Source organism: Podarcis bocagei, assembly GCF_964188305.1.
Source record: "Podarcis bocagei genome assembly, chromosome: 10".
NCBI lineage: Eukaryota > Metazoa > Chordata > Lepidosauria > Squamata > Lacertidae > Podarcis > Podarcis bocagei.
In genome coordinates this window covers 37,432,065-37,458,853 of record NC_138135.1, presented here as the reverse complement: position 1 = coordinate 37,458,853, position 26,789 = coordinate 37,432,065, and the positions used below count along the sequence as shown (strand labels likewise).

The window sequence follows — 26,789 nt, the reverse complement described above, 5'->3', positions numbered from 1 at the left end:
AAGGAGATGAAACAACCCTAAGGTATCTCTGTGGGTAGTCATTACTCCTTATGGTCGCCTACCACAGAACCTTCATGTTTGTAGGCTTTAACATTTTCATAGGAAACCATACACTGCCTGAGGGCCAACATTATGCCTTGGGGCTCCTTGCCTTAGAAGTAAAATATATCTCAATACTCATAGAAAAAGCAAACAAACCTAGTGAAGTTTGAACACCGTCCACATACATACTTACACAGAATTCCTTTTGCCGTTTTTGTGGTACATTCACTCAGTATGTATTTTAATAATACAGTGGTACCTCGGGTTACATACGCTTCAGGTTACAGACTCCGCTAACCCAGAAATAGTGCTTCAGGTTAAGAACTTTGCTTCAGGATAAGAACAGAAATCGGGTTCCGGCGGCGCAGCAGCAGCGGGAGGTCCCATTAGCTAAAGTGGTGCTTCAGTTTAAAAACAGTTTCAGGTTAAGAACGGACCTCCGGAACGAATTAAGTACTTAACCTGAGGTACCACTGTAATGGGTCCGTTATCCTGCCCCACTTGCATGGACCACTCTGCTGAGAGAACCAAGTCCGTATATATTCCTCCTCCTCGGCCTTAAAGCTGTTCCGCCTTTTCCTCCTCTCCCATAACTTCACCGCTTTATTTCACTGTGAGAGAACGGAAAGGTAACCGCGGAGGCTCGAAAGTATCCGGGGGGGGGGGCAAAACAAACACACCCGCCGCGTCGCTTCTTCGACGGAGGGCCAGGCCGGTGCTTCGTCGCCCTGACAATCAAACTTGCCGCCCTCGCGGAAACCACCGTTGGCGGCGCGAGGCGGAGGGGGCGGGGCTTCCTAGGGCTCGACTTCCGGCCTCAGCTCCCGTGCCCTGTTTTCTCTCCCAGTGACAGCAGCGGAGGCGGAAGCGAGAGAGAGAAATAAATAAATATATATATACTGTGTTCGAACCGGTCAGGTTAGGTTGTGCTGAGGTGGCCGTCATGGCGTAGCAGAGCCGGGGGTCGCGGCACGGTCAACCACGCCCCGCGGTGGGGCAGCGCTTTCCCCCCCTTCAGGTTGAGGTGAGAAGCCCGCGGGGCTGTTTGCTGCGGCGGGGGGCCGAGCGTGGCCTTGAGACCGCGGAGAAGGGAAGGGCTCGCTCGCTTCCTTCCTCAGAACCGTAGGGTTGGGCCTGGGCTGTTCACAAAGTGGGGCAAGAGGGCTTGGCGGGTGGGGGAGCTTCCCTTTTGTGCCGCCGCCCACGAACAGGCAGTTGCCGAGTGGCTGTCAGCCGACTTGGGGAGAGGGAAGGCAATGGGCCTATCTGCCTGCGGTGTGGCAGGAGCTCTCAAACCCTTTCTCAGGTAAGAGGGAGGGGTGCTCTGCCGTGCTGAAGAGTGGCCGGTCGAGGTATTGAAATTCCCTAATTGCTCTTTAAGGTTTCTGCTCATACTCCACTGTCGCTCTGATTTCAGCAGCAAAGGTTCTTCGTTAAAAGATGAAACCAGTCTCGTTGTGATAAATGCAAAGTATCCCGCACAAATATTGCTGAAGTGTCCAGTAACGGTAGATTTTACCGTGAAAATATATTTGAAGGCTTGTATTGACAGAAGCACACCCGAGTGACTTATGTAGAACATTAACTGCAGCTTTTGTGATTCCAAATGGGGCGTGAGAGCATCTGTGCACATATTATGTGTACTTCCCTTGCTTATTACAGGACTGTATGTGACAAAGCCCTTGTGAGGATTGTCAGGTGTCTCTTCTAAGCCACACCTCTTCTTTTAAGGGAACAGCCTTCATTAGGCTACTGCTGTATAGGAAATAATGGCTTTCCGGTGCCTCCTACACTGAGTGTTCAATGTCCATTCTGAAACTTTCTTCTGACAATTCAGTTTAAATATAGTCAGCAAGCCTCGGAGGCATGTTGGCAGCAGTAAGCAGTTAAATGGAAATCTTACCCTTTGCAAACACTACCTGGGGAAAGTTGCTAGTGGCAGTAGTCTGAATTCTTTACTAAGAATTCCCATAGGGACCACTAAATTCAGTGCTGTAATGCTTATAATAATGCCACAATATCATCAGAGTATGTTTTCTTGAATGACTTAGTAAGTTTAAAATGTAGATACCGTACTGTGAGAAAATCATAAGTAACTTTGAAAACTAAAAATTATCCTTCTGCTAAAAGTAGGATGGCATTACAGTCTTATGGGTGATACTATATATTAATAGATAAGTAGCATTCATTAACCTTTCGTAAAGTATAATATTGTGTGTGAGGGAGAAAGACAAAGTTTGCACATGTATACTGGGATATTTCACTATAAATCCTCAACATTTTAAGAAAAAACAACAAAAAATGCAGTAAATGATCCATTATAAGCTCTGAATTGCTTATGCAAGTAATGCATGGTTTTTATAAGGAAATCAATTGGAAGAAGAATGTTTTACAGTTTAAATGATATATTGGTACTATTTTATCTGCTGCTTATTGCAAAGCTGACATCCAACAGTTTTATGTGAGTAAGATTCAATTGTGAGGTCAGCCTGCATTTCTCACCTACCCCCTGCAGCTCCCCTGTTCACCCCCAAAAGCTGTACAAATATACTCTGCTACACAGGTACAATAGGTGATAAGATAAGAGTATTGGATCCAGTGATTTGTTTGTGTTAGGTAATGGATAGAAACTATTTAAGTAGTCTCAGCACACTTGGGCATACTTCTAAATTTGTTAAGCAGACATTTAATGCTCAGCTTAAAAAATTATATTTGCTGGCCTATCCAACTGCAGCAATTAAGCTTTTAAATGAACTCATTCTAAACATCCAGGTATTTGTCAATTATGATAACTAATTCACACCCTGAACTTTCTTCACTTGTATTGCAATCAATGCGATGTTAATTCTACTGGTTAATTATTTTTTTATAAATTCTGTGGCAGACCTAACTGGCATATTAACTTTGTCTGCCTATTCCTGTGCATGATCTGTTGATTCATCCTTTTTTGGATACAGTTTTTCTTTCACTTGCCCAAACAGCTGATGTCTTTAACACCTAAATTATAACAGAAAGTGCTAACTGTGTTAAGATTTGTTAAATGTAGCAACTTAGTTTTCATCTCTCATACTGACGCTTCAAACAAGAATAGAAACTGATTTTCAACTGCTGCTTTTTGCTCTTATTTGTGACAGCATATTTCAGTAGATATAAGTACTGAGATTGAATGCCGGCTAGAAAAACATAGACTTAAATATTTATATCATTTACTTAATAACATTTAGAGTCTGTGTTCTGCTTAGCAAAATTTCCAAGATGGATTCTGAGATTTATTTATTTTTTTGTAGGCAAATGTACTAGCATACATTCATAACAATGGAGTCCATGCTAAACAAATTGAAGAGCACGGTTACGAAAGTGACTGCAGATGTCACTAGTGCAGTCATGGGAAATCCAGTTACCAGGGAATTTGATGTTGGACGACATATTGCTAGCGGTGGCAATGGGCTTGCTTGGAAGATTTTTAATGGGACTAAAAAATCAACAAAACAGGTGAGGTTTTAGGAGGGAAATACGTATTGCTTTTAATGTAATTACAATGATGTTTTAAGGACCAATTGCCTAAGAATACATGGTTTAACAGGTGTAGAAAAAGAAATCACAGTATGTGTAACTTATCATTTTTATGTATCTACTGTATAAGTTGTATGGGGTGTTAAAGCAGGAGGAGTACCTCTGCTGGGGATGTATTATGCTCCTTCTGAGGTAGTTTGTCCACCTTTGCTTGCCACTCAGCACTCATCTCTCACCCATGACTCCTAGAAGCTGTCAGCATGCCACACCCCAGAAATGGCTTTGACTGGCCAGTTAAACCAAGTGAGGGTAGCCAATGGATTTCAAACCCTCCGTGAGTTAGGGATTTCCCCTGCATGCAAAGACAGACTTCATCTGCCTTGCGGTACATTCTTGGGAGAAGAAAGGGCTAAAGAGTAAACCCTACACAGTTGGATGTCGCCTTCTACGCCTCTTCCAGCAACTCTTGTAACCAAGCTGTTGCCAAACATAATGCTCTGCTTTCCTTTGGACCACATCAGTGAGGCCAAGAGGGGGTTCTGTCACCTTGGCAACCCAGGACCTCCAGACACACTGCCCAGGCTTGCACCCTGGGGAGGTCACTTCAGTACTGCTAACACAGTGGCTTATTGACTTCACCCTCAGAGGCACACTCCATTGTCTCTCAAGACAGACAGGTGCCAACAGTGTACCGTATGCACTCATATGGTTTGCACAATGTCCTTGAGGTTAAACAGATCTTGAAAGAATAGCAAAGATTTAAATGTTCTAGTCATAGTTTCTCAGATTAGTCACCTCCAAGTAGCTCTGGCTGTGTGCAAAGAGATACATCAAGCCCTTTGTAATTTATATTGGGTTTTGTGTGTACCTTTGATTTGTTTCGAACAAATTGCTCCGCTTGATTTAGCAGTTATATATTTAACTTCAGAACAAAGTAGCTCAATTGTTTTAAGGGACTGAAAGTTATAGGTTTATTCAAATGTCTTTCAGCAACATACCTTTGAAACTTAGTTTCCAGTTCTAGGCACTTATACCAATATATGTATCTGCACTCTGGTATAACAAGTATTAAAGTAGATAAATAACTAATATTGTGCATCTTTTCAACAAAGAGCAAAAATTATTAATATAATGCCAGTTGTAGTGGTAAAATGTCAATAGGAAACTTACTAAGATGAAACACTATTGGAATAAAAACATAGCAGCTTGGTAAAAGGGTTGCAGTATGCTGAATGCACTTGTTTGGTAAATGAACCATACTATAAATGTGGACTGCAAAGGAAAAAATAGTATAAACAACATTAGCAATCTGTGTTTATTTAGCAGTGCAGTTCAATGTGCAGTTTAAAGTCCCATTGTGTTCAATAGGACTAATTCCCAAGGAAGTGTGTTTTAGAATTGCAGCATTTCATGCTTTGGTAAAGTGGGTGTGGTTTCAGTGAGTGGCATTGTGACTGGTGGCTGTTCCAGAGTTGCTGTCTGTCCAGTGCTCCTACATTCATTTTCGTTACTGCAACTCTTCTTGAGTAAGCTTAACTGCTGGTTGAACAGAGGATAAATGAGCACATTAAACTGCCAGTAGCAAATTGCCCTGCCTACCACTGATGATGAGAAGCAAACCTTAAAGTTATTTAAAACAACAACAACAACAATACTGGTAGCTATGCAATTCTGTTCTGAAGAAAAATATTTTAGAGTATTTTGAAATCTTGTAACAGAGTTGGCTCTGACATGTTTCTTCCATGAGAAATGCTCAATGTGAATAAGTCCCTTCTATCTGCTGTAGTTTTACTATGTGTAACATCCTGATGACACTTTGAGCAAGACCTCCTGGATAATTTTAGAAGTCTTGTGGTGTTCTAATATAGGGTTGCCATATATTTTTTTAGGAAAACGTTAAAGTTGTTGAGTTTTTGTTTTGTTTTGTTTTGTTTTGTTTTGAGATGTGCCCCGAGTTGTTGAGCTGTTGGTAAAAAAAAAGTGAACATAATTATTCAGTTGTGTTGCTGAAGATCCAGGGCGAACCACTGCTTTGCAGCAGAAATTCCCCCTGGACGTATACGTCAGACATATCCAACGTATGGCAAGCCTATCTAATAGAGATGCAGTCTGACATTTATCTGTTTGGACATTATTGGTAATTAATATGTAGACATTGTGGGAATCTAACACAACACCTTTCGTTTTGCTTAATTGTTACTGGAAGAGAATATAATATGCAGTTTAGACAAACTATTGTTCAATAGAATATTGAACTTGTTAGTACAACTTAACATTAAGGAGCAAACTTTCCATGTTAATATGGTTGCTATGTGGGGTAGGGCAGAATTTGGCATTGATGGGCTGCAAAGGAAGGGTGCATTTTCCTGCCATTTTCCCTCTGCCAAATCTCCAACGTTTCAAAATTTCCTTGGGTGTACACACACACACACACACACACACACACACACAAAATACAGTGCTATTTTTCTAGAAAAAGAGGTGCTGGAACACACTACTAACACTTCCCTAGTTCTTAGAATGGCAATAGCACCCACCTGAGAGGTGCCAGAATTGAGTTCCTGTGAGTTCCCCCTGTAGTTACACACTCACAAACACACCTAACTTCTGAAGTGGCCCACTGCAATAATGTAAAGACAGGATGGAAACACTATTATAGCAGTGGCTAATTTATTTTAAAATTGAAAGACAACAAAAGCTATTTATTATTATTGAAAAGTATTTTATTATTTTGTAGCATTTTAGTTTTTCATATAGTTCACTAATAATATTTTTTGATTAATTTTTAGGAAGTGGCGGTTTTTGTTTTTGATAAAAAGCTGATAGACAAATATCAGAAATTTGAGAAGGATCAAATTATTGATTCCTTAAAACGAGGAGTTCAGCAGCTAACAAGGCTGCGACATCCTCGGCTGCTGACCGTGCAACATCCATTGGAAGAATCCAGGTAAGTTTATTACTAAAACAATTATAGGTTTGAGTTTTCATACATGCTCAAAACTTTCCAAAAATTAAATAATCTACACAATCTAATTTCTGGAAACTGTATCCACGTCTTCCAAAAGAAATTGTGTAATTGTCCAATGTGTATCCGTATTCTGAATATATGCCAAGTATTCACATCCTCATTATTATTTTAGTGATTAAGAGATACAACTGGTGTGGTTTATTCTGCTTTCCTTTCTGCTGTTTGGCAGAGCAAAACTCACCAAGTTCATGTTGTCCTTATTTGAGTTCTGTTCTTCACTTTCTCATCGTGATTCCCTGAAGGTCTTGTGAACCTTCCCCCTCTCTGGTGCAGGAGAAATTTATATTATGTTGAATGCTGATTTCACTGTCATGGAGTTTCATTTTTCAGGTTGTTAAGAAGCCCAACACCTGGTGCTTTTTCTTGAACATCCTGCACCATCATAATGTCTATTTCCTAACTGTTGCTGTTCACAAAGTCAAAGTCTACCTATATACCTACTTACCTTTTGTTGTGAAGTATATTTGGGGTGTTTACTAAGGATATTTGTTTCCTTCTAGGGACTGTTTGGCATTTTGTACAGAACCAGTTTGCGCAAGTTTGGCTAACATACTTGGCAGCTGGGACAATCTTCCCTCACCTTTACCATCTGACATCAAAGAATACAAACTTTTTGATGTAGAAATGAAATATGGCTTGCTTCAGGTATGCACATTGGTGACCTGTCTGTAGTGCTGGTAGTCTTACACATGGGTGGGTATAATGCACTCAATATCTAGCCATCAACCTATATAAACCAGGCAATAAATTTACACTATAGCCACCTGCAGAAACATTTTTTCTTCCCTCGTCTGTTTAGAAGGCAATGTTAAGAAGTCACAGCAACTAATTAGCTGTAGCAGAAAACCTTTATATTTTATTCCTCACACTTTATATGCTCTAGTTTAGGTATGGGGAACCTCTAGGCTGCTGGATTCACCTCTCCTGCACTCCCCATATCATGCCCACTTTCCCACCGTACCATCCTATTTCAGTTATTTATTTAGATATGACTGAGCAGGACCTTTCTATCAATGGTTTTAGCCTTTTTCTAGTGGTCACTGTCTCTTGCATAATTTTTGGATCCTCTGCAGTGCTTGAATCTGTGCACATAGTTATGGAAACATTCAAAAGTCCTCAACAGCTCTCAGCAGCTTCCCCAAGAAATTCAGAGACCCCAGAAATGTGGTTTCCAGTAAAGCACTGAAAACATTGTTGACACAGATAGGAATGTCCTCTGTCTAAAGTAAGAGATCAAGTGTGTAGGATGGGAAGATTAGGAAGAAGGTATGTACAGGGAGAATGTGATTTTCATCCCCATCCCAGCATTGCAATGAGGATTCAAACAACCCTCCAAGTAACCCTAATCTAGGCTGATCTGCCAAGATTAGCCGGTGAGAGGGGTTGAGCAGAAGGTAAAGGGTGTGTGTATTCTGTAGGGGGCAGTGATTTTTGTATGGGTAAGCTGGATATGGGACAGGTGGGGGGGCTGGTTAAAAAGACCTGTATGTTCCCCCGACAACCAGTCCTGAACAGTGTTCCACTGAGGCCCTCTGACCCTTAGGATGCAAAAAGGTTCTCCACCCCATTCTATAAAAACAAATGGCTGGTCTCTTTCTTAACCACAAGTGAGGAAAATTAAAATGCCAAATTACGATCTGCCAAATCCTGGTGCACACTGTGGTGTTATCAAGACAAAGGTGGGAATATTTAGATAGCAGCTATGCAAGTTATCCGGGTCTGCTTCAAAACCACTGCTGCCATGGACACAGCTGTGCCTAATGGCTGTTGCTGTGGCAAAGGATTGAAGGTAAAAGTGTGTTGGTCATTGATCTGGACTTGAATCTCCCTACTTTGTTACCCCTTTCTTTTTTACCCCAGCCGCAGCACTTCTAGGAACAGTTCACTTCTGTGGATTATTTGTTTCTCAAAGAGGAAAACAACAAATACCATCATATCTAAGCTTATTCCAAATGCTCTAAAACAAACACCCTGACAAGAATATCTTCCTCCTAACAGGTTTCTGAAGGCTTGTCATTTCTACATAGCAGTGTGAAAATGGTCCATGGCAACCTTACTCCTGAAAATATAATTTTGAATAAAAGTGGAGCATGGAAAATTACTGGATTTGACTTCAGCATCTCATCTATAAATCCATCTGAGCAAGAGGTAACAAGGTTTCAATTTGTTTTTCATTGTCAGTAAAGGATAACCAGGAAACATTGGGACTCTTAATTAAGCTCTTAATGTTTAGCTACATACCTGCTGAGTTCAGGATTAAACTTTAGGGATACGACCACAGTCAAGAATTAAACAGCTTACTCTTCCTAAGTTATACAGTCTTTCTTGGAGTAGCATATTGCCCATTAATATATGTGAAGTCATGAGTTGTTATAGTAGAATAATTCCCTCACGCAAAAAAACAACAACACATTGAGTGTTTCAATACCAGTTAAGTGCTTTTAATTTATGTTGAAGGTAGGCTACCTAACTGCTAATGGATATAATCTTGCTACCTAGCCAAGAGCTAATGTGAAACAGACAAGTATGTTCTGTTTATATTTTCTTAATGTGTTATGGTAAAGACCTCATATACTTAACTTTAAAAATGGATGCACTCAGAGTAAACACAGGATTTACTTACCTTATATAATGGATAACGTCTCTCAGGTATCATGAGTGATTTAGATCTCTTTAGGTCATTATTAATGTAAAAGAAAATCACTCCAGCTACGTTTCTTTAAACTTACACTTTAAATTATGTTTCTGTAACCTTTTTGCTGGTTTTTTCCCCCAGCCAAAGTTCTCTTGTAAAGAATGGGATCCAAACTTACCATCTTTGTGTCTTCCAAATCCTGAGTATTTGGCCCCTGAATACATCCTCTCAGTGAGCTGTGAGACAGCCAGTGACATGTACTCTCTAGGAGCAATTATGTATGCTGTGTTTAATAATGGAAAACCTATTTTTGAGGTCAACAAACAGGATATTTATAAAAGTTTCAGCAGACAGCTGGATCAGGTATTTTATGGGTCTGTTTGTTAAATTCACATTTGAATACATAAGTATTATGAAGAAAAAGTATTAAAGTGTCTACAAGTATTTTGGTTCTATGTTAATGAAAAGAACATTTAACTTGTACTGAAGGAGGTGGCTTGTCTGTCATCATGGAAAGCAATAATGTGGGGTAAATAAAACTCTTGCCTCATGCTTTAGAGCCTGTTATCACCACGTTTCAGGGTACTGGGTTCACCTGTGTGTGAGAAGACCCTATTAAAGTTTCTTTCATCCTTGCTGATAAGGAACATCACCAAAGTAGAAATATGTGTTTTACTCCCATTTTCATAAGTTTGATTGTGTTGTGTTGGGATAAGGGAAATCAGCTACAGGACCTGTTCTAGTGTCTCTGAAACCATCTAAAATGGATGTAGAATGGGTGCAGAAGTGGGAATATTTGCCACACTGGGGAAGCTCTTGGTTTGTCTTTCATGAATTGAGCAGGGGTATATTACCCCCAAAATGAACTTAACACATATTTCGTTTATCTAGCAATTAAGTGAACTACCTTCCATGTAGTTCAGGGATTTTTTTAAATGATTTTTTAAAGTAGATCAATGAATTCATGCAACTGAACTACATAATTCCAAGCGCTATTCCAGTCATGCTGTATGCAGGGTTTTGTTTTAATGCTAATGCATGTGCTTTATTTATGCAGCTTAGTCGTTTGGGCGCCAATAACCTTCAAGACATTCCAGAAGAAGTCCGTGAGCATGTAAAACTACTGTTAAACGTAGCTCCAGCAGTCAGACCAGATGCTGACCAAATGACTAAGGTAAAAAGAGTACTTAAAATAGCTGTAGAATATAAGAAAAACCTTTTTTAAAGTGCTTTAATAAGCAGCATTTAACTGCTAAATTTTGAAGGGTTTTTAAAAACAACATTCTGGTTTAAAATTTTCAACTCGGGAGATTAAACCTTCTTCTTTATTGCCCGATAACAAGCACTCATTGATTAACTGAAACTGTTATTTTGCAAAATGTTCTCTTCTTTCAGAGGAGGATGTTTTGCCAAAGCTAGATAATATGTATTTTCTCTATATATGAAAAAGAGGGGAAAAAATCCATTTAGTGTTATTCCCATCTTTGTTATTTAATTGAGATTTTATATTTGTTCTCTTTCATATATGCTTTTTCAGGTTTAACTTAATTGTATTAAGTCTGCAATTGTATACCTACTTACTGGGGAGTAAACCCCAGTGAATTCAATGGTGCTTTTTTCCAAGTAGACATAGAAAAGATTGTGCTGCAAATGTTATGGTGCTTTTGAAAAAGTTTAATATATAGCATGCTTATGACCTCAAATATCACTTTCTTTTTTTAAAAAATCTGTATTTTTAGATACCATTCTTTGATGATGTTGGGGCGGTGACACTACAGTACTTCGATTCGTTATTCCAAAGGGATAATCTTCAAAAGTCACAGTTTTTTAAAGGGCTGCCAAAAGTTCTACCAAAATTGCCTAAGGTCAGCAATCTCAGATTATTTTACTAGACATGTGTACTGACACAGAACTCTGTGTCTTTTGTAGCTGAAACATGCATTGCTGCTCTATTATAGTGTTCTTGGAGTAAGAACTAATAATAATAATAATAATTTATTATTTATACCCCGCCCATCTGGCTGAGTTTCCCCAGCCACTCTGGGCGGCTCCCAATAAATTGTTAAAAACAATACAGCAAATCAAAGGCCTTAACAGTTCCTCATTTAAATTGGCATTTTATAAAGTGTGCTATAAGGCAAACTGATATATACCAATATTGTTAACATTTTGAAAAAATTCTGTTTTCCTTGCAATACATAGGAATAGCATGCTTTTTGCAGGTTTCTGAAGAAATTTCATCTCCTTACAAAATAATATCTGTTTTCTTTCAGCGTGTTATAGTGCAGAGGATTTTGCCTGCCTTGACATCCGAATTTGTGAACCCAGACATGGTACCTTTTGTTCTGCCTAATGTTCTGCTCATTGCAGAGGAATGTTCCAAAGAAGAGTATATAAAGTTAATTCTACCTGATCTCAACCCTGTCTTTAAACAGCAGGAACCAATTCAGGTACATTTCTTTCTTAAACATAATTCTGGTCCTATATGAACCATCTACCCAATTTTTTAGAGCTAGCTTGTTTAGTGCTATCTTTTGAACACCAGGTTATTAAATCTTGGGGGGAGGCCCTTTTCTCGGTTCCACCACCCTCGCAGACACACTTGGTAGAGATGTGGGAGAGGGCCTTCTCAGTGGCTGCTCCCAGACTAACTCCCTCCCTAGGGAAGTTAGACTGGCTCCCTTCGTTCTTCTACTGGCAAGTGAAGAACTTCTTTTTCCAACAGGCTTTTGGGAACTGACTGTTTTAAGGAAATAGCTTGTGTTATACTGTTTTTGTTGTAATTATTTGTATGTTTTTAATATTATTTTTATGTTTAATTGATTTTTAATCATTATTATTTCCATGTTTTTAGTTGTTCTTATTTTATCTGTAAGTCACCTTGAATTCCTGTCAGGGAAAAAGGCAGGGAATGATGATGATGATGATGGTGATGATGATGGTGATATTAAGCTTAACAGCCAGTAATATTTCCAAGCAGCCACATATTTCAGTATGTGTATTGGCTAGTTGTATTGGTTAGGTACTAGTTGGACTTTTAGTGAACGGGTATATATTGTCTGTCAATCTAGAACACTGCACTTTGTATATGTACTCTTGGAAAGTTCAAATGTATGCTATTGGATTACTATCTTTAAATAATGTCAGAATGTTCTTATTTTCCATGCTTCCAGGCTAGCAACATGGTGAGTGTGTGCATTTGCTATGTTTACATGAATATTTGATTATATAAGGTAATAGCAAATGTTACCCTGGAAGTGATTAACAAAAATTAAAGCTTTGACACATGTCAATACTGCATTTCTTAAAAACAGATTCTGTTGATATTTCTTCAAAAAATGGACTTGCTGCTAACCAAAACACCTCCTGAAGAAATAAAGAACAGTGTTCTACCAATGGTTTATCGAGCATTAGAAGCACCTTCGATTCAGATTCAGGTCTGGTAATTTCAGTTTTTGTTCAGCTTCATTCTAGCTGGAAAATCTAGCTGGAGATTTGGTTACCGAAAGGAACTCCCTCTTCTCACATTTTTATTTGTTTTTTTATTTGTGCTTACTCTACTTGCAGTAACCCCTGAAAATGCTTCCAGGGAGTTGAGAGAAGCTCTAGGAGATAGGTGCGGGGGAACAGCAGGGGGAAGAGAGTACAGGCAAAAAATCACATCAGTGGTGCCAACACTAAATCAGAAGCCCTTTCTGAGAGAAAAGTTAGGAAAATTAGAATTGATAAAAGGATTCCCTCTACTAAATATTCTGGTCATGATTCATGGAACCCATGGAAGTTTACACTCTCTCTGTGATTGTATAAAGTTCCTAAAACATTTGCAGGCAGCATTCAAGCTTAATCATCTTATTTTGGACATTTTGTTACTAGAGGAATATTTTAATAACATTGATAAGGGAGGCTTTCCTACACCAGTAACGGGGAAGTTGTGGCCCTCCAGATGTTGTAAGTTTGCAACTCCCTTTATCCCCAACTATTGGCTGTGCTTGCTGTGGCAAGAGGGCCAAACATTGTTGTTCATTATTATTAGCGGCTCTGAACTCTTAAGGATGTGGAATTCTAAATTTTGTTTCAAATAAATAAAATGCTATGGTTTATTTAGTTTTAGAGACAGAGAGAAAGACAGAACTGTGGACTTAGTATTATTTTTAAAAACTGCATATTGTTCATATATATTAATTGTGATACTTTTATTTTCAGGAACTCTGCTTAAACATAATTCCTACGTTTGCCAACCTTATAGACTATCCATCAATGAAAAATTCACTGATACCAAGAATTAAAAATGCCTGTTTACAAACATCATCTCTTGCTGTAAGTTGAAAATTCAGAAGTCTTTAAAACCATATTGAAATTGTTTTGGTGTTAATTTTCTTTTTTTAAAAAAATAATATCCTGATCAATTGCAAGTTATGCTTCATTATAAAGGGATTCAAATGAATCCTCCGTCCCACATGAACAAATGGAGAGGGAAGTTCCCAACATCTCTGCATTCAACTTCAGATGTGGGGGCCTATTTGCACACAGCTCTGTGCACATAGGCTGTCTATTCCATTGAGAACCCCAGTTTTGAAGGATTTATATATATAGTGAAAAACTGGACTTATACTATTGTGTGACCATAGACCTGCCTTTCCTAAGTGGTACTGAATGTGGTGGATTCATCAAATCAAGAATTATATGATAGAGCATTTTCATTCTTCAGATTAAGGTAGGGCAGATTAACCTGTAGACCACAGATTGTGCCCAGCAGTGTGTTTTTTTTTTTTGGGGGGGGGTTTGTCAGAGCCCTCCTAATTTGTCATTAAACAAAAGATTTTTCCTGGGAGGGTCCCTGCTGTGATACCATGAATGCCCAAACTTTTTGTAACTCTCCTGAGCCCTTGAAAACATGTTTATTTTAAAAAAGAACTTTTTAAAAAAACAACAACCCTGATTCCTCTTGCAGGTTCCCTACTCTGATGCCAAATTATGTTTTTCGTACCCTCAACACCCTGTTTTGTTGTTCATAGTCATAGTTAAGATTTTGTTAATTTCCAATGTTAGTCTTACTTGGAGTAGGCCCAGTGAAATCATTAAGTTCATTTGGTCTACTCTGTGTATGACTACTGTTGGATGTCACCCATAGTTTGGTTGTTTTACAATATTCAAAGAAGTAAGGACATTGGGTTGCTTTTTCTCTTATATATTGTGTGTTGGATAGTGTTTTATCTGTTGGCAACCAAAATTGGGTTGAAAGGTAGGATATATTAAATAAAATGTGTTGTGACTTATACCACTGGTTAAGTAATAGTACACAATTGAGTGGGAGAGCTTGGCACATGGATACTGTTTGCAGCAGTGTATGTTTACTGTAACATGTAGTTCCCAACCAGCATGTTCCTGTGTGTGTAAAAATAGATAAATCACATTGCTTCCTAAATCCTTTACTTTGGGAAATTAGGTCTATTCAGAAGTCAGTCACATTGAGTACAATGGGGCTTACCCTCAGGCAAGTAAGTTTAGGATTGAAGCATTAATTGTTTATATGAAATTAACTCAAAATTCAAATCCTGTGAACATATGGCTATTGAAAAATCTTAAAACTCCTGTGTTGATATTTTCAAGCATTTTCTCTATTTTTATAAAAGTTTAGTTTAGAGGGTTTGTTTTTATATTCATTAGGTACGTGTAAATTCCTTAGTCTGTTTGGGAAAGATTTTGGAATACTTGGATAAGTGGTTCGTTCTTGATGATATTCTGCCTTTTTTGCAACAAATTCCTTCCAAGGAACCCGCAGTCCTTATGGGAATTCTAGGTAACATGATATTTTGTTTCTTGTGCTGTCTGTAGTAGTCTCTCTGTGGTATTAATCTTTGTGGTACTGTTAAATGTACAATACCACAAGGTATTACAAGTCTGTAACTTTTAAAAATAATATCCCATATTTTTTGTTTTCTTTTAATTTGGTCAAACGCTGTAAAGACTTGGTTTAACTTTTAAAGTTCACACCAATGCCCACAGTTATAGAAATAATTAATATAGCATCTTTTTGTTTCTCCATTTCCGCCTTTTAAGAAAGGTGTAAATTGTAGTTTGTGTGTGATAATTATTATTTTTTTAAAAAAAATACATTTAACCTAGCCTTTGGTTCAAAGGAATATATAATGATCTTACTTTGTGAAGGCACGATTATTAGATAAATCATTGTGTTTAATGTTTCATAAAAGGTATCTACAAATGTACGTTTAGTCATAAGAAACTGGGAATTACAAAAGAGCAACTTGCAGGGAAGGTTCTGCCCCATCTGATTCCTCTCAGCATTGAGAACAATCTTAATCTAAATCAGGTAGGATAATGTTTCTCCTGTGTTTATTTGTAAGTATCCTTGATTTCATTGGGACTTAGAATCATAGAACTGAAGAGTTGGAAGAGACCACGAGGGTCATTTAGTCCAGCCTCCTGCAATGCAGGAATCTTTTGCTCAACGTGGGGCTTGAACCCACCACCCTGAGAGTCTCATGTTTTACCAAAAACTGCAGCTATAGGTAAGATTGCAACACTTTTGTAAAATGCTATTCATTTTGTACGCCACTATAAAGCAGAAAATATCCTGCTGCTATCCATTGCAGTTCTACATAAATATGGTGAACCATTTCTTCTCACATGTACTTGGATGCTAATTCTGCTGCCCAGTTTCTTCCTTCTCTTTCAACAACTCTTATCTTCATTTGCTGATAGAAATGTATTTCCCTCTCTGATCCCAGTACTCAGAACTTCTCTCTCTAGCTAGTGGGTGTTCTAATGTTCAAGGGATCCATATTTAGTTTCCAGTCTCATATTCTGTCTTAAAGTCAGCTATTAAGATATATGGATCAAATGCATGGACGAGGACAAATATTTATAACTTCATTTTATAGGCTGCTTTTTATATCATCTTTGACTTCCCTGCCTTGTTTGTTTCATGTTTTTTACTGGGTTTGTATTCCATTATTAGCTACTTTGATCTATTTTCTTAGAAAAATAAAAGCATATGCCTTTTAAAATACTTTAAAAATTCTGTCTTTTTACCTCAACTTAAATCTGAGGGACACAATAGTTGCTGTGCAACGTTTAGCTTTTAATAATTTAATAAATGAAAGCAGATCTAGGAACTAGTTTGAATATTTCTTGTTTGCATACAGTGGTACCTCTGGATGCGAACGGTACCTGTGTCTGTGCATGCACGGGTCACGATTTGCCGCTTTTGCGCATGATATCATTTTGAGCGTCTGCACATGCGCGAGCGGCGAAATCCGGAAGTAACGCGTTCCGTTATTTCCGGGTCACCGCAGAGCATAACCTGAAAACGCTCAACCTGAAGTGACTTAAACCCGAGGTGTGACTGTATTCTGCTCATGGTGGCACAGCCTTTAAAATAATAATTAAAAATACATGTATTTCTTTTCTAGTTTAATTCCTTCATTTCAGTCATAAAAGAGATGTTATGTAAATTGGAAGCTGAGCATAAGACCAAACTTGAACAGATCCATATTATGCAAGAACAGCAAAAGTAAGTGTGCATATTGTTTGTATGTACAGTGAATTAGAGGATAGTTTACAGTCTTATAGTTTCCAAACTAATTGGAAAATTTTCACTGTTCATTCAAGATTCAAGTGTCTTTGTTATACCACTCAAGCTTCCTTTTTATATTTTTAGTTCAAATTTTTAGTTCAAATATTTTTTAGTGTGGTTTTCCTTATAATAAATGGGTTTTTAACTTGGTATCTGCATTTCTTGCATATCCATCCAGTTCCCAGTATTGGCAAAGACTGGGAATTAACAAATTGGACCAACCTTTCCTTAAATGCCATTTTTGAAGAACCCTTCTTTGGTTGGTTGGTTATTTGTATTCATCTTTCTTCTAGAAGTTCAGAGCACGTTTTTAGCTTCACAACAACTCTGTCAGGTAGGTTAGTCACCAATGATTTTCAACAGCAGAACTTGGAACACCAGTTTTCCATGTTCAAGGAATCAATCCACTATGTCTCCCACTAATTTAAATATTATTTTTTATGTTGCAGATCAACCATGCTAACCAAATGACCCTTCTATGTTGTTTAGAAATGAAATTGCAGTATCTAAGACCAGATAGCAATCTCTTCCTTAGCACAATTGTTTCAGTCCTAGCTCTGCCGATACTGTATATATATTTTGAGTATACTTTTTATTGGTTTTGCTATTTTGTCACATGAATAAACTATTATTAAAGGGAAACAAAATTGGGAGACAAGTTATTGCTCTTCAGCAGGGATGGAAACTCTCCAGCTAAATGCAGCTCCCAGACCACTCCACATTGGAACACTGTCGAAAAGGGAATGCGGCTTTCAGGCTGAAAAACACTCCCCACCTACAACATAGATTTTCTTACTAAGGATGACATGAAACCATAAGACTTCCATGAGTGAAACGGAGAAGGCAGCAATTTTCAGCTCTCATCCTGCCCCTGCAACTCCCCAAGTCTGTTCCAGAGGAATGGGAAACACTCTGCAGCAGATTTAGGAGGAGCATGGGAAGCTGTCCCATTCATGGAATGAATGACACGTTTGGATACAACTAAATATATTTTTCAGAAGTATGCAATGACATTTTTTGTATTATCAAGTAAAATAGATACTCTTGGGCAAGGTGCTGTCTATTTAACAGATGAAGCCGAAGAGGTGAAGATCTTTTTTTAAGGATATTTTTTAAACTATCAAATAGTAGCTAATGTTGCTTATATTTTAATTATCTGATAAGCTTTACTTCATGAAGTACATATACAAATTAATATTAGAAATCATTTTGGATTTATGCAAAGTAAAGTAGCTTGCAAATTCTTCACCCATAGGTGAATCAAAGCACATATTCTCTTACACTGAATTAGAAGTTCATTACAACAAATTGTCTACCATTTGTCTGGTTAAAGATGGGACATATAATTTGCATTTTTTATGGGGTTGGTTTTATGCTGAAACTATTTGCTAACACCTTGTTACAATTGTATTTTTGCATTGTAGATCTTTCGATATAACTAATCCAATGAGCCCACCTGAAGAAACAAAAGCCAATAATACAGGCAATCAGGCAAGAAGCTGTCTTTATTGGATCATTCCAGTATTTGCTTAATCAAATTATTTTTAAAGTTAAATGCATCTTCATCCATCTTTTTTAATTTGAACAGATTGACAAGGTGTTTAGCAGCCTAGGAACAGATATCTTAACTAGTGGACCTGATTGTAAAGAGAATGGAATGTTGGCAAATAAGAGAAAGGTAAGCTTTTATAAATTATTGTGCAAGGTATAAATAAGAAGGAATTTTTCATCGGTATGTTTATCAGGGGTTCTATGTCCTGAGCTATGTATCTTGGTCTACCAAGGCTCCCGAATAAACCCAGTTTAAATGGATCCTGGTTGACCCATGTGCACTCCTTCCTTCTTGGTGTTGCTAGTTCAGGGTTTCATGAGTTCAGAATCTAGATTTGCGAGGTCAGGAATAGGAAGTACTCAATTGTTCACCTTTATGTAGAGGGGGTGCTGGAGAGAGATGGTGTCCCCTGTGTTTTTCTGATAGAAATAATCAGCATTTCTTCACGAGATGATGCTGAGCCTTGTATGAAATAGTGGTCCTGATTGTTGCCAAACTGGTTTTTTTACAGCAAAAGAGTGGAAGCACTTATCAGAATGACCGATCAAATTATTTGTTGAATTTCTTGCATCTTTAAATCAGATTGAAATATTGGCTAGAATTACTTTTAATCTAGAATGCGTTAAATAGAAGCCATGGACATCCAGTGAAGCTGATTCAGGACAGATAAAGTACTTCTTCACCCAGCACAGTTAAACCATGAAACTCCCTTCCTCAGGATGCAGTGATGGCCACCAACTTGGATGGCTTTAAAAGAGGATAAGAGAAATACAAGGAGGAGAATGGCTGCTAGCCATGATTATTGTGTCTGCTTCCACAGCTGGAGGCAGCAATCCTGAATCCCAGTTGCTGGAAACCACAGGAAGGGAGTGCTCCTGTGCCCATGTTCCGCTTACTGGTTTCCCACGGGCATCTGGGGGGCTGCTGTGAGAACAGGATGCTGGACTAGATAAGGCCATTGGCCTGATTGAGCAGATTCTTCTTATGTTCTTAAAATGGAAGCTTGGATGGGGAAGCAGTGGGGAGAAGAGAAACCAGAAGTCCCATTGTACAAACAGATTTTCGTGGGCGTTATTGGAACCAAAAGAGAACTTTGTAGAAAAGGGTTAAGAAAATACTGGCCAAGCAAGTTACCCGAAGGTTTCGTTTTCATTCTTTATATATTTATGACACTCAGCCATCAGCTAGTTTCTCAGCCACCTCTAATATCAGGGCTTGCACCTTAGGAAGATGACCACAACCCAGTGAGTAGTAAACATGCTTTTCACGTCTCAGATTCAATTCCTGATACGTTCAGCTAAAAGTATCGGGTGCAAGGTGATGGAAAGAACCTCAGCCTGAGACCCAGGAGAGCTGCTGTTAGTCAGTGTGTAGACAGTACTAGGCTAAAATGGACAGTTTTCTTGTTCATCTTGATCAAGCACCATCCTCAGTTGCAGGCTGAATGAAACAGTACTTTAATCGCTCTGTAAATCTGCAGTGGGAAAATGAAAAGGCCTGGACTGAGAAGATGTGCATTGGGAAGGGAGAAGTCAGAGATATGTTCTTCTCTAGCACAAGCCAGAATAGAGGAAGGTGTGAGGAAAAAGAAAAGAAAAACAGTGCAGGTGGAGGGGACTATATCTGGATGCAACCTCTGCTATACAGCTGCAAATAAAACGTTTTAAGTGTGTTTTGAGTGCAATATACAATGTGACACTAGATGGTGATGGTGAGCCTTATGGAAAAATCAGTATTTATTTTTTTAAAAAACCACTTTAAATAAGCATTTTAAGAACGGTTTTTATATGTGTGTAGATTCCACCTAAGTCAGTTTATTATTACTTATTATTATTACTATTATATACTATTATTATTAAAACTGATACTAAACTCACCTGTTAGGAGGAAATATAATGTGTGTCTACTGAGGAATTTATTTTTTTGTTCTTGAGAAATTCTTTTGCAAATATAAATAAGCAAGGCTCTTCTCTTTTTGAATAATTTTTAACACTTTTGAAGGGATCGCTTACACTTGAAGAGAAGCAAAAGTTAGCAAAAGAGCAAGAACAAGCACAAAAAATGAAAAACCAACAGCCACTTAAACCTCAGCCTCACACAGTTACTGCCCCAGTCAAACAGGTATGGATTCAGTCTTCATTGTAATCTTTGGTCCTATTGCAGCTAACTAATAAAAATAAGTTTTATCCTGTAAAATTTGCAGTAGTTGCAAATCTCAATTTGCAACTGCATATAAGCATCCAAAGTCATTGTTTTAATAAAGTGATTGGGTTGCAAATGTGTGAATGCAAAAAGCGTAACCACGTACATTTACTTGTAAACCAGGAGTCGTTAATCTTTTCCAACTTGAGGGCTACACTGGCACCTTCCAACCTGTTGTATGAGTGTACATGCCTATGGTGGGCATGGCATAAAAGGGACTTGTCCACCCCACAATAAGCATGCACATGTACACACATCCCATACACAACAGAGTGTGCATGTATGTCTCACAAACATGCCAGGGAACATACACATGGATTGTAGCATACTCTCTCCAAATGAATAATCTGGTAAGTGGAAGGAGGGAGCAGTATGTACTCAGTCTCCCTTTTGCTGTTAACTGCTGGTGTCACACATTCTCTGTCAGCTGGCACTGACCACCCTGGCCGCAATGATGCTGAGCAAAGAGATCCAATCTCTAGGAAATTATGTAAAGCAGAAGCACCCGTGAATTAAGGAAGCATGAGACAACTTACTGGATACAGTGCTGCTATCACCTGATTGAGGGTGGGTGTTAGGACATTTTGGAATCCTCCCCAAGCCCACAGAACTACTGAGCATCACAGCAGCAAACCGAATGGTTAATTTAAAAAAAAGAAAGAAAGATAAATTTTGGAAAGCTGTGAAAAGGTTATTGGTAGGTCATAGGTTAGCATCCCCTGTTGTAAACTCATCTTGGAGTTGCTCATACAATATGGCATTCCAGCCTCCTAAAATGATCTTACTGCACTGTCATCTATTTTTCATCCTTAGAGCTGCTGCTTATGTTGAGTGTTATTGCAAAGTATTTTAACCATAGGTGCTTTTTTTTTCCAGACCAAGGACTTGACTGACACTTTGAGAGAAAGCATGGCATCACTGACCAGCCAGTCCATCAACAAACCTAAAGTTCCCTCTTCAAATAGCTTTTCTTCAGTGGGTATTGGAATGGGGTTTTCATCCCCTGTTGAGAGCGCTAAGAGAAATGGACTAAATGCTAATATGGGATTTCAGCCGTCTGGATTTGGGATGGGAATTGGTACTACAAGCCAGAATTACTTCAGTACTGCTAGTGCCACAGGAATGGCCAACATGAATATGATGCCAGCAGCAAACATGGCACCTTATAGTCCTATGAACACTACAGCTGCAATTTCACAACCAGCACAACAAAGCAGACCACCAGATATGTCAGCTTTAGATAGCCTATTTAGGGCTCAAAAACCTAAAGTTAGTATGAATCAGTTGTCGCAACAAAAAACAAACCCATGGCTTAATCAGTTTGCACCTCCTCAGGGTTCCAACAGTACTGCCTTAGGAACGCAGATGAATGCGATGGGACAATCTGGCTTTGGCTTGCAGGGAAATCCTTTCTTTAGTCCTCAAAACTTCACACAACCAACAAACAGCATGACAAGCAGCAGCTCAGCTAGTAATGACTTAAAAGACCTCTTTGGGTAATAGCTCTGATTGTGAACGAGTTAATGTATGGTTAAAAACCTGATTTGAAGAAACATCATATAGCAAAATGGACAAGAGAAAAGCTATTTCCAGGATGCGACTTAGTAATACACTTTCATTTGCCTATGCATTTAATTTTTTTAGGCACAAAGTGATCTCTCTTGCCCCTAATTTCAAAGTTTTGAGGTCAGGTTGTGTCAATCCAGGCGCCCAGAGTTAGAAAAAAATTAAAACCGCATACCTCACAACTTCAGAAATGTGTCTTCTGACCACCATGTTATGTTACAAATAAACATCTTAACTAATAAAAATTAGCAGTAGGTTGTAATTGCTGATAAGCTGTTGGAAGACTTCAAACCCTGGGCTCTTGTTGATCTTGTATTGTCTGAATTTGATATGATACTGAGTTCTAAATACATCTTGGTATAATATAATACCTTATAGTAGGGTGCATACATTAGTCTGGAACTTGCTATAAACATACAAGACTGAACATGATGACACTAGATTGCTACTTACAATCTTCCCAGCAGAAAATAAGGTATGTAGGAGTGATATTTTCCCAGTTGAGATGTGTTCCTTATCACTGAAAAATGCTGCTTAGGTAACCATGCTACATAACCTGCCTCCAGTTGATTATGCCAAAATTTCAGTCCCTACCATAGAAGCCGCTATGCTGGCATGGTGATGTTAAAGTCAGGTCTTTTAAAAAGTAAGTAAATAATCATGCTTATGTCTACACTGAAAATCTAGGCACTAAAGGAATACAAGTGCAAATTAATCTGTTTTGGATCATCCTAGAAGCAAAGGTGGATGACCTCAGAATTTAGAAGTCACTTTGATCACATTGAAATTTGGCTTGCTAGTAGGAAAAGAGCTTCAATTCGTACTCCAAGTTTCTGGTTACTTCTAAGACAAAAGTAAGAGGTTGCCATCCCTCCAATGCATACTTCTTTTGAATTTAAATTTGATCACATTCAACAGACCTCAGTGAATTGTTTTAGTTTAGTTGAATAAATTACAAAGTTGGATGATGCACCAGTTGACTAAGGCAGGTTGTTTAATGTATGCCAAATCATTGTATACATAATGTTCAGTCTCACTTTAAAGGCTAATATAAAATTTTCTGCAGTCATATTTGGAGTGAACAACCATTTTGCATCTCCCTTAAAGGATTCTTTCAAATATAAGTTTCCCCCAAAATGGAAGCAACAGTTTATGTGGTTAATTAACAGTTTATGTGGTTAATTAGTTGGGGGATGAACCAGTCTCTACCCTGTCTGCTATTTCTACTGTACATTTAACTCTTTCTTTCCTGGGATCTTTCTTACATAATACTTTGGACTATAGCTGGCTATTTTGAGAAGGAAAGAATTAGTTACCGTTTTTATAGAAAGCCTACATACTTTATTTTTCAAAGCCTTTCACTGATTGAATCATTTTCATTTGCTGCTTAAGAAACCAAAGGGCCTTATGCTGTAAATGTGAGCTGTATTTTGTTAAATTATATTTCCAATTTTAAGCTGTAATACTGTTAAATGTATCTTAAGAACTTTGTATTATAGCTGCTGCCTTAGTACTTTTGTTTTGTATCTCTGGGACCAGTGGTAAAATTGTGTTGTTGTTTTTAAAAAAGAAAAACACACACAACACTTGTGTTATTTATGTTATATTAATACTCTCACTGAATATGCTCAATTAGCTACATAACTCTGTGTGTAAATTCATGAATATTAAATGTGTTAGGTTCCTTGTATGGTCTCCAGGTTTCTTAAGACTCAAACTTTACATTTTTGTGTAAAGCTTTTCTTTAAAAAAGCAGAACAGTACAGAATATGAAGCTTCCCTATAATATGTGGAAAACAAGTTTCTTTAACGACACAAGGCTGGGGGTGGTTTCTTTCAGGGGTGGCTAAATTTGGGCTCTCTTGATGTTGCTGAACTCCAACTCCCCATCATGACCCATGATGAAACATTATAAGTTTTGTATTCCAGCCACAGCTCCCTGCCCCAGTTTGTTGTAAAAAAAAAAAATGTATACCCACATGTGAGATTGGCCTTGCTTGTTAACCTTTATATTTTTCAGCCTTTCAGATTTCATTATTCCATTGAGACTGCTTGAGAGAGAGCAGGGGGAGGGAAATCATTGTGTACTAATACTGTGGAGACTTTACCTTACAAACCTTTGAGCCTAAGGATCAATGGCAATTTTGTTGGCCACTTTTTTTTTTAATAGTGACAATTATATTTGAGCTAAGGCTGCAAGCAGAAAAAACATGTAATGAGGAAACACCTTGATACATGACTAAAGTCTCTTACAAAATCAACATGTTATGTTTTTGTTTATAGAAGCATAGTGATTACCTTTCATAAGACAACAGATGAGAAAGACACTTGTTAAATATAACATGTGAATAGTTCTTTCTGAGATTATCAAATAAATCTCTAGTAAAGTTCTTTTTCAAGATAATTTATGTATTCTTGGAGTCAGGAAGGGATTTTTTTCACTGATTTGCTAGCAGAGATGTTTGTTCAACTTTTCCAAATTCCACGAAGTTGCCATTTCCGCAAGAAGATGTTGTGAATTTGGAGATAGACTATTCCTTGTAGAGTTCATTTATGAAAATCTCCCTGACCTGTTTTTATGCTTTTATAGCTGGTGACTTTTTCCTTTACCGTGAGCTAAACAAAGGAGCTGCTATGTGCTCAATAGGATGTTTGGATAATGCTAGTGACACCAGTACTCTCACCTTTTCATAATGACGGGAAATCTACACATGATATGTCAACACCTTTAGATCACTTGACAGGTGTCACTAGCAAGAGTGTGATGGTTGAAAAAACATAGGGTGAAGGAGTATGAAAGACACAATGATTGTAAATGCTTGATGACAAATGCTATTCTTATTTATTGTACTCTTATGAATTGTAATACCTTGAAGTATGAACTTAATTAGTAAAGCAAGCTGTAAATCCTAGTTTCAGCTTCTCAGGTTCCTTGAAATACAAAAATTATTATGTAATTTGGAAAGCAGATGCAGCAGATAATAAACCTGCTTATTTATGCCCCATTTGTATTTAACAGGGATCAAGTCCTGTTTACTCAACATGAGCTGAAATGTAATTTGTTTGAATGGGCCATCAAGTTGGGCAGTTAAGAGGAACGCCTTTGCTATAGTGTTATTTATACAAATAGAAAGGAAGGGATGTAACTAGAAGTAACCTCCCTCTTTCAAATAGGAGTAGTTCCTAACGAAAGTTAGGAGTTCATGTAATGAAAAAACACTTATTATATTCAGATACTTTCATGATATTCCCTTATTAAAATTACTAACACTGGGGTTTCATTTGCACAAGAGACTTCCATGTGCACAATGGAACTTCCTCTCCTGTCCCCTCCAACTTTCTGCACAGTCTCAAAATTGGCTGCAGAGAGTTGGGGACACTCCAGAGCAGATGGTGTGTATGTGTGTCATTGTGTCAGCAGATCCCCAATTAGATATAACCCAATATACACCCTTATAAATGGAAGGAATGAAAGTTATAGCTTGACATCAGTTTAGCTGGGTCTGTAAAGCAATATTATGGTAGAAGTCTTAATTCTTGGAAAACACGAATCACTGAAATTCACAGGCAGGCTAATATTTCAGTAGCCTTGCTTTTCCCTCAACTATATCAAGGCTTTTGGCTCTCATAACAGTAAAACAAAACAAGTAAGCAATATTGTCGTTTGTACATTAGAAAATGTTGAGGATTATTTCAGTGTAAACTTGTGACAATTGATTTGCAGTTTTCCACATGTATGTTTCACATACAAATAATACTTTTCTATCTTTGTATGCTGTAGTTTCATCGATCTAGCCTAATTGGTATGAGGTGGATATTTCACTCTAAATAAACAACTGCTCTCTCGCTCCTGGTTACGTGATGTTTCAAAATTGACTTGTGGATATCTTCTGAATTTTGCCGGGTTTGTGCAGTTCCAGATATATTTTTTAAAAGAACAATTTACCTGGGTCTGCCTTTTTGGCATTGTAATATATACCGACTGTTACAATATATGATTGCAATTTTAATTGACCTGAACTTGGATGCACCAGATTTGTTGTGACAATCTGCATTCAAAGAGAAATTGACGGGAAAGCTAGGATTACTCCAAGCAGGTTCTGATTTTGAATTTTGGCTTCCAGTCTAAATCTTCAATGGCTCCCTTTGTACAGAAATTTGTAAAAAGAGGTTCTCTTTGAAATACTAAAATTTCAGGCAATTTTAAGTGTTGTATATATCTCTCAAGTTGGAAGTTGTATATCCAATGGCTTTATATGTATTGAACTCAGGCCTGATTCAAAATATTTAATGTCCGTCTAATTGTACAGTCCTTCCTTAGTTGTGGCAAATTTTATGTTTAGACTGTAAGGCATTCAATTTTGTGTGTGTAAAGTAATGATATTACTCTAGTGTTGCTGTGGTTTGTGATCAGCAGAATGGTTGGAGCATGATACTCTATTTTGGTTTTATTGGACTTTGCTGCTTTTCAAAATAAATCTATTCTTTATATCAACTTTTAAAACTGGTAATACTTAAAATATGTAAAATGTACAGTGATGGTTACAAGAAATTCCTACAACTTTGTACTGTGAATGAATAACTGTGTAGTTTTCAAATCTTGAATGATGTTGCTTTATTGAAATAATAAACTTTTCATATTTTCACCTTTTAA

General features: G+C 37.8%; 1 protein-coding gene across 2 annotated transcripts; it reads left to right on the top strand.

Annotated features, from left to right (window-relative positions):
- Positions 1–867: 867 nt before the first annotated feature.
- Positions 868–26,789, top strand: SCYL2 (SCY1 like pseudokinase 2). 2 transcript variants are annotated; one of them, XM_081211287.1, is made up of 18 exons: positions 868–1,066; positions 3,330–3,534; positions 6,345–6,502; positions 7,084–7,228; positions 8,582–8,731; positions 9,360–9,581; positions 10,276–10,392; positions 10,958–11,083; positions 11,492–11,668; positions 12,533–12,655; positions 13,422–13,535; positions 14,886–15,018; positions 15,431–15,549; positions 16,652–16,752; positions 18,240–18,306; positions 18,404–18,493; positions 20,369–20,488; positions 21,446–26,789. In XM_081211287.1, the coding sequence occupies exons 2-18, from the start codon at positions 3,358–3,360 to the stop codon at positions 22,067–22,069; spliced, it is 2,763 nt and encodes a 920-aa protein (XP_081067413.1). In that variant the 5' UTR covers positions 868–1,066; positions 3,330–3,357; the 3' UTR covers positions 22,070–26,789. The 2 variants fall into 2 exon arrangements, with proteins under 2 accessions (XP_081067413.1, XP_081067414.1); XM_081211288.1 differs by lacking the exon at positions 868–1,066 and adding an exon at positions 1,139–1,348.

Bases quoted from the DNA above. Each gene is read 5' to 3' on its own strand.
- SCYL2 (XM_081211287.1), top strand. From the start codon at position 3,358: ATGGAGTCCATGCTAAACAAATTGAAGAGCACGGTTACGAAAGTGACT. The intron at 6,503-7,083 runs GTAAGTTTATTA...GTTTCCTTCTAG, and splicing joins CATCCATTGGAAGAATCCAG to GGACTGTTTGGCATTTTGTA. The intron at 12,656-13,421 runs GTCTGGTAATTT...TTTTATTTTCAG, and splicing joins CACCTTCGATTCAGATTCAG to GAACTCTGCTTAAACATAAT.